This window comes from Cebidichthys violaceus, unplaced genomic scaffold (genome assembly GCF_023349555.1).
Source record: "Cebidichthys violaceus isolate CVI_PGR_0920_01 unplaced genomic scaffold, fCebVio1.0.p SCAF_3, whole genome shotgun sequence".
In the NCBI taxonomy this organism is placed as follows: Eukaryota; Metazoa; Chordata; class Actinopteri; order Perciformes; family Stichaeidae; genus Cebidichthys; species Cebidichthys violaceus.
Genome location: NW_027176483.1, coordinates 21,620,596 through 21,632,441, shown reverse-complemented (window position 1 = coordinate 21,632,441; position 11,846 = coordinate 21,620,596). Strand labels below are relative to the sequence as shown.

The 11,846-nt window shown below is 44.5% G+C and overlaps 1 protein-coding gene across 2 annotated transcripts in view; it reads right to left on the bottom strand.

Moving 5' to 3' along the window:
• Positions 1-8,876: 8,876 nt before the first annotated feature.
• LOC137881299 (uncharacterized) overlaps positions 8,877-11,846 on the bottom strand; it is a 5,759-nt gene continuing 2,789 nt past the window's right edge. For both annotated transcript variants that reach the window (XM_068723186.1, XM_068723187.1), the window contains 2 exons: positions 11,191-11,299; positions 8,877-10,622 (listed from right to left, as the gene is read on the bottom strand). In XM_068723186.1, the coding sequence (XP_068579287.1) occupies positions 9,010-10,622; positions 11,191-11,299 (1,722 nt within the window). In that variant the 3' untranslated portion in view covers positions 8,877-9,009. The remainder of the gene's footprint in view (positions 10,623-11,190; positions 11,300-11,846) is intronic.

The window sequence follows — 11,846 nt, the reverse complement described above, 5'->3', positions numbered from 1 at the left end:
AAGATCCCCGAACATGGGTGTTGAGCCCTACCCATATTTCCATTGGTGGAGACCGAGGGCTGTGCCGTTACACCCCTCTTACGTGACTAACAAGAACCATCCCCACCATCAATTACCGGTGGGGAGGCGAGGCACCGGTGGGGACGGGTTCCTCCGCTGGAGTGCGTCAATACGCATTGGCATGAAAACAGAGATGGTGCAATAGCGCTGCATTCCTGATTATTCAGATAGGGAATGCATCTTCGTCCATAGTTAATATTTGGTAATATATGTATTGTAAAGGGAAGCGACAACATGCAGAGTGATACTCCTCTTTGCATTCTTCACTACAGCTGACTTCTTTCACATACAAGTAGTCATAGGATGCATTATTCATATTTAGAAAATAGTGATTAATGCTGCTTTCAGCACAACTATAATGAGAAAGTGACATATTTTTATAAAATTAGACTCAATCAACTTCAGCTAAAGTTAAGGCAACTGTAAGTTATTGGTGCTGCCAAAACAAAAGATAAGGTATTCATGATGGGCATGACATGCTGAGGCTGAGTCAACAATAACATGGATGTGAGCTGACTGTGGGCACGTTGCGTTGTAATCAATATGTCACACAGACACAGAGTGGATGTTGCGTTGCTGTTGCTTGTGCTGTTATGCCAGCGAGAGCACCTTCCATTCCGTTTCCTTCAGGTCAACGACCTCCTGTTGGCAGTGAGTGATGAGCAGCCTAACTGACTCCAGCCTAACTGACTGGAGGCGAATAGAAAAGCGTTTCGAGCTAAAACAAAATGTGTGGAAAACTACTCCTTACATAATAGTCTGGCCAGCTGTTAGTAGTTCACGTTACAGTCCCTTTGAGTGAAATAGTGCCAGTGAAGGCATAGTAGGTCCTCTGAGCGTAATAACATGGAAAAGTGGTAAATAATTAAAAAAAGACCAATTAAAGGAATTATGACCAAAAAAAACATTGAATTTTGTATCATTATTGATAAAAAAATGTATTTATCGCACAATACAGTTCTACGGCACAAGAGCACCTTCTATTGTGTCCACACTACTGTCACATGTATGTTAAAAGGAAAAAATAATCTCTCTAGTTTTCTCTTTGATAAAACTAATAAAAAGATGAATTACCACCAGAACCATCCTTTGATATGGATCCATTCTTAAACTTTTTATTGTCCCGGGACCCTCACATCAACAGATGGGTCTCCTGGGGTGCAGCCATTGGTGTAGAGGGCGGAGAGCAGAGGGGAGAGACCACATCCCTGCAGGGCGGAGTGCTGGATGTGATTTTCTCCAGCCTTCCTGGGCTTATGAAACCTGCAGTAGAACACATTCCGGTCCTCAGCCTGTTGATGAATCTCCACAGAGGAGGGAGATGGTCTGCTGTGGTTGGTGAGGTCCTGCAGGCCTCTATACTGACGCAGGGTCGTTTTCCAACTTTTCAGTGTAGCACTGACCGCATAACTTAATCATATCTCAAGGAGAAAAAGATTAAAGAAATAACAAAATGTATCCACAATTGGTTCAAATGTAAAATATGGCTAACTGCTAGCACAACAAAAAAGCCCAGCTGTGCTTTCCATGTCGTGTAAAACTTTGTGGAAAGTGCTACGTGACGAGTCTACTGGCTCGGCATTTTAAAATCACCTCAGCCGTTATTCAAAACAAAGGAAGAGGTTGCTCAACAGCCGGCTCCTTTTGTTGCTGTGCAGGCAGATGATACCGTGGATGTGTCCTGCAAGTCACAAATGGTAGAGCACTGCGCTGTATGGTATGTCAGGGGAGCAAGACGGCCTCATGGCCCGTCAAATAGAGGCATCTCTTGAGCAAGTGAATCTAACAAATAAGGTAAAGCTGAAAACCAAGTTCTACTCATGACAACAACCTCCTGGAGGCCTTGTCTGATACCTTGATACTTCTTCAGATCAGATTATTATCAAGTATTGATTGCTGTATTGTCTGACATGTAATGGCAGTTCCACGTTCACTGCGTGCGTTATTGTTATTGTCCTCATGTTGGTGCTGCTTCATCATGAGTTTGATATTTGATGTGTGACTTAATCATTGTCCTTTGGTGGTAGACTTGCTTATCGTATTAGAAAAAAGAACTTTGACCAAATAATCTCAGAACGTTACCTTATAATAATAATAATTGGAAGGACAAGGACAACCCAAATAGCTCAACACAACCAACGCCACAAGCGGTCTCTCCAAATCCAATTCAAAATGCCACCACCAATGAACACCGCAGTCCCAAAACCACTCAACCCCCCCATGACAAGCACCTCCAGTACCCGGCAGAGCAGGCGCGACCCGATGCAAACTAGACGCACGGCCAGACACCAGGCCCCGACAGCGCCCCCGAGGAATCTCAGCCCACCCCAGGGTTAATGGGCTAAGACCCCCCCGGACCCCGGGACGCCGCCAGAACCTGGCGCCCGGCCACGCCCCACGCCCGCACCAGGCCACAACAGCAAAAGGGCGCTCCACCAAGCACCAAAGACGCCTGCCATGAAGGGGCCGAACAACTCTTATGTTGGGGCCAAACACATACGTGCTTAAAAATGATCAGTAACATCTTAAATTAATTAATATAATATTAAAACGTGGGAGCCAGTGGAGAGAAGCCAGGATCGGGGTGATGTGATGGCATCTGTTAAAACCAGTGAGAAGCCGAGCTGCTGCATTCTGAACTAGTTGGAGGCGAGAGAGTGACTTCTGGTTGATGCCAGAGAGAAGGAGGAGTTACAGTAGACTTGATTACATGAAAAGCATGAATTACTTTTTCCAGGTCAGGGTGATTTTGATTTTGGCGATGGTTCTTATTTGTAGAAAACACGACTGTACAACTTTTGTGACTCGTGGTTTGAAGCTTAAATCTGAATCAAAAACGACTCCTGAGTTTCTGGCGGTGGACTTCATGTTATCGGACAGGGGGTCAAGGGCACTTTTAATGGGAGTGATAGGGTTTGGGGGACTAAATATCATGATTTCTGATTTTGAGCTGTTGAGTTGAAGAAAATGTTGTGCCATCCAACAGTTGATGTCATTAAGGCAGGCTTCTGGGGTCATCGGGTCTCAAGGGAAGGTATACCTGTGTGTCGTCTGCGTAGAAATGAAAAGAAACATTGTGACGTTGGATGATTGGACCAAGTGGAGCATGTATATGGAAAATAAAATTGGACCTAATATTGAACCTTGTGGTACACCACAGGTAATGTGAGATGTAGAGGACGAGTAATCACATATGGTGACTGAGTGGGTTCTATCTAAAAGGCAAGAATAAAACCAACCAAGTGCAGCGTCCTTGATGCCAACCCAGGTTTTAAGACGGTTGATTAAAATGTCATGGTCTATTGTGTCAAAGGCTGCACTTAGTGTTGGTGTGTGTTTTTTTTATTGTAAATTCAGTTTTCTGCTGTGATACCCGGAGCTCTTTCACCAGAGATGAGCTCATAAACATCAGAGAAACGACTCCAGCCAATTCACTTCCCACTTTTCTTTTAACATCCGTGGAATAACTGGACATTATAGTCAAAGGCAATTAATATAGGCTTGGACAACAGCAGACTGCTTGCACATGACTCCTTTCGACAAGTCGTGACTACAATTGTGTTCGTACAAAAAGAAAATTACATCTTTTGAAATTCAATTTCAATTCAGGTTCTCTCACAAGGCCCGTTGCCTCATCCACTAATGTCCTTAAAAACCATTTGCTACAAACGGCTTTGAAAACAAACATAGAAATTATGCAGTGTTACTTCATCGGTCGTTGCTCTTTAGCCTCATGGTGGGGACATGCAACATCACATGGATGTGACACAATACTGACACACAATAAGTGATATCTTCTGGGTCCAGGCTACAAGGCCAATGACGCCAATGATTCTCTCCAGGAAAAGTCGGGGCCCTGTATGCAGCTAGCCTTCTCAAGTCCTGATGGTTTATAGAAAAAGAAAGGTGAGGCTGTGAGTAAACCTGCAAACTTATCAAACTTAACATTCATTCCTCGTCAGCCTGTTCAAATAAATTGGGCAAATAAAGCTTTAACCACATTAAACGTAGCTTTATTAAATGTCAGGTCTCTGTCAGGAAAAACATTTTTAATAAATGATTTTATTGTTAGGCACAAACTGGACATTTTGTTTTCAACTGAAACGTGGTTAAACCAAGATAACAGTGCAGCTGTTCTTATTGAATCAACACCCCACAACATAAGAAAGGAGGTGGAGTTGTTATTTTATTTATGCAAGCAGATGTCCTTTGGTCATTTTACTTCTTTTGAATATGTGGCTCTGAATTCCACTCAAGCTTTATTCCTAAACATTTACAGACCACCTAAATACTGTGCAACCTCCTTTGATGAGTTTACTGAACTGCTGTCTATAATCTGTATTGATTTTAACTGTGTTGTTATTGTTGACGATTTTAATATCCATGTTGATAATCCCCAGGACAGAGGGTCTATAGAACTATGTGCTGTCCTTGAAAACTATGATCTGCCTCAGCATGTGACAGGACCCATCCACAACAGAGGACACACTCTGGACCTGATCGTCACCAAGGGCGTAAACATTTCCAAGGTTGCTGTGACTGATGTTGCACTCTCTGATCATTTCTGTGTTTTCTTTGAGAGTGCAATGTCCAAACCGAGGTTGTGACAAAGCGTTGCATCTCTGAAAACACCAGTGAACTATTTATTCAGAAGTTCTCCTCCATACCAGTCAATGAGCTTGCAGATACCTTCAATTCTAAAGTTAAACATGTTATTGATGCCATTGCACCCACTAAAGTGAAGGTTGTCTCGGGGAAGCAAAGATCTCCTTGGAGAAATGCTACGCTGGTCCGAATAGAGAAAACAGAGAGTCGGAAAGCTGAACGCAGGTTCACTGTGATATCTATAAAGAGAGACTTCGCAATTATAATTTGGAACTTAGAAATGCAAGGCAGTCCTTCTTCTCTGACATCATAACCAAAAACAATAACAATACATGCACCTTATTTGCTACCGTCGACAGGCTAACACACCCTCCAGTGTCAGTGGCTGCTGAGCTCCAGTCCACCTGGGAATGCAATCAATGTGCCTCATTTTTTACTGACAAAATTCAGAAGATTAGACGAGCAGTCAGTGCCTCCAACCAACCACAGGATATGTGTCCCCATCTCTCAATAGCATCCATTCAAATATCATGACACAATTTCATTCAATCCACCTTAGAAGCCTAGAAGACATTAATCAACATCTGAAGTCATCCTCCTGCTGCTTGGATATTCTACCAACACACTTTTTCAAAAATATTTCAAGCTGCTTGACCACTGATCTTCTACGGATTGTAAACACATCCCTTCTCTCAGGTGTCTTCCCACAAGCCCTAAAAACTGCAGTTATTAAACCGCTCCTAAAGAAGGCTAATTTAGACTCTGCAACAATGAAAAATTATAGGCCAATATCAAACCTCCCTTTTTGAAGTAAAATAATTGAAAAAGCAGTTTTTTCAACAGCTGAACAACTTCTTGGCTGTAAATAACAGTTTTGATGTCTTCCAGTCAGGCTTTCGACAGCACCACAGTACTGAAACTGCTCTTGTTCAGGTTTTCAATGACATCCACTTAAACACACGGTCGACCATGACATACTACTAGAAAGACTAAACATCTGGGTGGGACTCTCTGGCACAACACTTAACTGGTTTGAATCCTACTTGAAGGACCGAGAATACTTTGTGTCTGTAGCTAATTACACATCAGAGCTGACGAAAATGACATGTGGTGTTCCTCAAGGTTCAACACTGGGGCCTCTTCTGTTCAACATCTACATGCTTCCACTAGCTCAGATTATGGAAAACAACAAAGTGTGTTATCATAATTATGCAGACGACACACAAATCTACATAACTATATCACCAGGGGTCTATAATCCCATACAAGGATTCAGACCTCAACCTGAACAGCCATATCGAGACCATCACAAAACCAGCCTCCTATCACCTGAAGAACATGTCAAGGACTAGAGGACTTATGTCTCAACGTGTCCATCATGTGTCTTCAGTAGACTGGACTACTGTAACGGTGTGTTCACAGGTCTCTGTAAAAAGTCAGTCAGAATGCTGCAGCTGAATCAGAGTCCTCACTAAGACCAAGAAAGTGGATCACGTCAGTCCAGTTCTGAGGTCTTCACTGGCTTCCTGTCCAACAAAGACTTGACTTTAAAACCCTGCTGTTGGTTTATAAAGCACTGAATGGTTTAGAGCCAAAATACATCTCTGATCTGCTGCTACCTTATGAACCATCCCGACCCCTTAGGAGGTCTGGGACAGGTCTACGTTCTGCTCCACATATCTGGAACAAAGTCCTAGAAAGCTGCAGGTCTGCTGAGACCCTCAGCTCCTTTAGATCCAGACTGAAGACGTCTCTGTTTAATGCTGCCTTTAACTGAACCAGAGTCAAGGATATTAATACATTTCTGCATTTGACTACTGTATTATATTTCTTGTTTCAATGAATGTTCTTAATTGTTTTTAAATCTTTTCTTTAGCCTTATGTTTCAATGCTTTTAATGGTTTTATGTGAAGCACTTTGAATTACCGTGTTGTTGAAATGTGCTGTACAAATAGACTAGCCTTGCCTTCATCGGTCGTTGCTCTTTAGCCTCATGGTGGGGACATGCAACATCACATGGATGTGACACAATACTGACATGAGGTGAAACCCAGTAAACAGCCACAGCTAGTACACACACACACACACACACACACACACCTGAACATAAATAAAAAAACTGACACAAGCCTTCAACTGAAAGACATCCACCCTGAAATTGAATGATTCAATGTTTTCTGACACAGCACAGATTTCATTAATCAGAGGCATTTCTGATGAATTTGAATAAGACAATTACTAGTAATATGATGACATCCTCAATTCAAGCATGATGCAGTGATGTCCATCTCGTTGAGCATGTTGGCATATTTGTTTTCTTGACTAAAATACTGAATGGCAACAGATAAATTCTGCTTATTGATTGGATTTTCCTTTTAATAGGAAGTTATATAATAAATCAATACCCACGCAGTGTACCCTTTAGTGCGTTGCACCTTGCCCTTTAACTAGTCTCTCATTCTGTCTCTCGATGCTTGTGAGAGCATACTTGCTCAAAGGAAATACATGTGAACAACATTCATGAGTCCCAACAGAGCAAGACAATTAAATAAGAGCAAAAACACTTTATCAGATTAATGGAGATTAACTACGGAGCATCATTGTGTGGATCGGTGGTTTGATGGAGTACATGTGTGCATGCATGAATGTCATGAGTTGCAGTTTGGATTTTGTTGCATTAAAAAGTAATTCAAAGAGTAAGTTAGCACTGGACCGTGTTGACGACAAGCAGCCGGTTTGGTGTTGGCAAACGAGTGCTCTGTTGCACCTGTAAACAAACCCAACAGTGATGTCACACCCTGATGCACAATTCTACATTGAGGTCAGTAACGGATGAAATGAAGCACAAATAGAGCTTTGGGTCTCGGGTCAGGTTGAGGTCTGAAATTTGGCAGTACCAGATGGGTTTTAAAGATGCAATGTGGAAGATCTGGACAGGATTTTAGTTGAAAACAGAATGTCAAGAGCTTGTAGTGTAGTAGTTATGTATTGTTTTGCAGAGATATCTACTGAAACGAGCATGCTAACCAGCTAGCCCCAGTCCACCCTGTCTTGTAATACCACCAGGCAGCAACCTTCTGGTTCTGAAGAGTGAAGCCAATGCAGGAGTGTCTCTACTGGCCATCAGGCTGCAAAATAAAGTCCGATTGTATAGAAGTCTATAAGACAATGACTCTATTTCTCACTTGATTTAAACATGAGTTTATGGTCTCAATCTCTAGTTTACAGTCTTCTTCAATACAGCATGATGTTCATTTAGTACATTATGGAACATTTAGAGTCAAACAGACCATCGTAGTTCATTCGTAAGTCAGTTGGTTGCAATCTTCAACCTCGCCGCTAGATGTCGCCCAATTCCCAAAACACATTTAAGTTCACACTGTGTGAAGGTCTGCTAGCAGACAATGCCATTAGCAATGGCAATGCTAACACGCAGATGTTTAGCGTTAACCATGTTAGCTTAGCGTGTTTACATGCTTGCTGATTAGAACTGAATACGTACAGTCAAGGCTGATGGGCATCTCGGTCGTTTTGCTCGTCATTAACCAAAGTATTGGTCAAATAAGCTCAAGTCATGTCAGTCTGGTCTCTGCTCCTCCATCACTGTGTGGTTTGGATCGGCCACCAAACAGGACAGGAACAGACTACAACGGACTGTCAGGTCTGCAGAGAGGATCACTGGTTCCAGCCTGCCCCCCCATCCTGGACTTGTCCACCTCCAGAGTCAGGAAGCGGGCCGTAAAGATCACTGCAGACCTTCACACCCTGAACACCAGCTGTTCATCTCCTCCCCTCTGGTAGGAGCTACAGAGCTCTGTACACCAGAACCACCAGAACCACCAGAACCAGGACCAGCTTCTTTCTGCTGGACGTCACTCTGATGAACAACTAACAACTAATCAGACATATTGCATCTTCATTTGCACTATTATCACCTTTCTGCTCTAATTTCCCGAATCCATTGTCCATTGTTCTTTATGTTCATATATATTCTTCGATATATATATTTATATTGTACTTAGTTAAATGTTTATCTTTGTTGTCTTTAATGTCCTCGTTTTATATTTCTCTTGTTTATTTGTATATTTTATGCACGATGGGAAGCAATGTGTAACCGGAGTCAAATTCCATGTACGCACATGCAAACATGGCCAATTCTAAATGTGCTTTCCAGTAGCAACGCTTGAAATTCACACCCTGAAATTCACACGATCATGTAACAGCTTTATTTAGTCATGAAGCAACATACAAGTGTGTATCATAACCATGAGGGATTAATACAGTATATGCTCTCATTCTGTATTTGACCCATTGTTCATATCACACCATCAGACGAGGCCCATGCTACTCTGAGAGAAGTCTTCTCTTTTTAAAGCGAGGTTTGTACTCGGGGTCACAATGAAACGCGTCCTCACTGTCACCGCTTGAAGAATCGCCGGAGTAAAGAGTGTTCACATCAAAAGAAGAATCTGCATCTTCTTCCTCCTCCTCATCCTCGTCATCACTGCCGGCTTGTGCCACAGCCTCTACACAACCGATGGAGGATCTGGGCTTCGTCACTCTATAGCAGTCCTGAGCACTCAGTCGGTTGAGGCTGACGTAGGGCTGTAGCAGCTTGGACTGCAGAAGCAAAGCCTGACTAGGCAGCGACAACTTCAGCTGGGCTCTTCGGATTCTGCAGGTCTCAGAAGTGACGGCCAGGCAATCAGAGTTGGAGGCAGGGGAGACAGCGGTGGAGCATCGCCCACCGCGCCCCCTAGTCTTTGATTCAAAAAGGCCGATGCTGTGTGTACCACCAAGAGGTTTGACGGAGCTCCGAGGGACAACTTGTCTAGAGGATTCAGTAGATAAAGAGATGTGGTTAGCGGCACAGTCTGAGGACAGCGTCTCTAATTGAGGAGTAGAGTTAGAAGCATCCTCTATAGGAGGCCCAGAGACACTGAAGGCAGGACAACTTGTCCAAAAGGTAGTCGGGGCCTCTAGGATCCGCTCAGGTAAAGGGTTTTGACTGAGTCCGTCTAGTGCCTGAGAATGTCTGGTGGTAGTACGAGCCCGTCTGAACTTCCTTGAAAGTTTGGATAAAGACTGTCGAGGTGGTGGTTGACAGCTGGTAGAGCCGACCTGAGATAAAGGAACTGTTTTCACTTTGCACGTTGTGTTCGGGGGAGTTGTTGCCACGGTGTGTGGTTGGTCGATCGTAGTGTCTTTCATTGTTCCTAGAGGTATGGCGGTGTTCCCCAGGGTATGGCGGCGTGGTGAGGTTAGCGCCTGAGGACTAAGAGCGGCTGCTGTCTGTTTGTTACTAGACACGGAGACGACAGGGTAGATCCTTCCCACAGAGGCGATGTCTATCAGTCGGACCACCGGGGACCACAGGACGGGTAGCCGAGTGTCTCTGGACGAGAGCAGAAGTTCCGTTTGAGACGCATCGCTTGCTGATCCAGGTGACCTGGACCTCTGTTCATCTTCGGGGTTTGCTTGTTCAGATGCCTGGACTGCTGTCTGAAGACGGGTGGAGGTCTGCGAAAGTGGATGTCGTTGGTCAGGGGGGCACGGGACGATGTCAGAGGGCGTGAGGTCCTGCGATGAAGTGGCGGATGAGGATGACTGGAACAGCGGGGGCGACGAGGAATCATTGGCCTGAAGCAGCTCTTCTGAGCACTCGTCGGGACACTCCTGCAGGATGCTCCTCACCCATCGTCGGTGTTTGGAGCAGAACTGAGGGGAAGAAGGGGCCTCCTGAACATCTTCACCGCTTCTCAGACCGAGTTCCTCCTTTTCCTCGTCGCTGCCGTCTTCCTCCGACCACCTGACTACCTCGCCGTCCCCCTCTTGGTCAGCCTCCTGTCCCCCCCGACAAACCTCTGGCTGAAACTGTAGGGGACTGTTGAGGAGAGCCTCTGAGCTTCTGTATGCCGATGACTGAGAAATGCTGCCCAGACGACAAGAAGCGACATCTAAAAGGAACAGAGAGGCCGTGCATCAGGGGAAGAAATACATCATTGGCTGAATGTAAACAGACCGTAACATATAAGGAGACGCATGATATAAGATCAGGGCTGAAGACTACAATGTTCCTCTTAGACCTCCTCCGGAGCCCACTGCTCATCACTGCTAAAGGCTAGAGACTCCAGGCTAAGTTAGCCACTGCTAGCATATAGCACATCAAGCTATGGTTCACGATATAAGAGAAGATGATAACGAATAGAACACGGATCGATCACATGCTTCTGCTGAACTCGTCTTATCTTTAACCAACCAAGTATCGACAGCAGTATTTTTGTGTGGGGAAGTTGGAGATAGTGAGTTAGTCAGTGTAGCAATTTCAAAAAGTCAAATGTTTCTGTTTTAGTGACCACCTCTTCACGCTGAGTCGAGTGTCTTAATTACAACTAAAGAAACGGTAAACATGCCCAAAGGTGCAATTCTAAGTCACAGCAAAGAGACGTCTCCTTGCCCTCCATGCGTGAAGTGAGCTTGACATTGGGACGTTGTTGGTGTTTGATGCTGGGAGGCGTCTCCTACCGCAGTGCAGCAGCTTCTTCAGAGTGGTCGCGATGTTGACCGAGTCTGAGGTAATCACCTCCAGCAGGAGCTTTTCCTCCTCAGTCACGGGGCTTTCCTTCTTCAGTATCTAGGACACACAGCATGCGTTCAATCAAACATCTGCATCATATCAGAGCACATCAGGACTCTTCACGGTCCACCAGTGGGCGCTAGAGTGCCAACAACACCACCCTCTCTTCTCGTTTCTCCGTATTGTGCCTCCTCGTCTCCTCCCTCCTCGGTCCTCCCACTTGTGATGCAGAAATCAATCTGAGCGAGGAATCTTAAAGCACGTCTCAATTCCTAAAATGCATCTCGAGGAGGAGGAGCTATGAGCGAGGATGCATAGCTTATTGAGCATACTTATTGACACAAACACGATCGTGCTCATCCGACAGAGATCATAAAATACAGCAGGAGGCTCTAACAAGAAACAATGGACGGATGATGCAGCCTCCTCTTGTGAGGAGAGGAGACGAGGAAAGGAATTGAGGATGTGCAAACTGAGAAATGAGAAGCGCAGTAAATGTAAACATGACTCGGATACGACTCTGGTAGCAGCAGCGACCTGTCAATCACTGTGTAGCCCCGCCCTAAATCATCCCCTGCTTTATGGTCTGTGTGACTCTAAATGT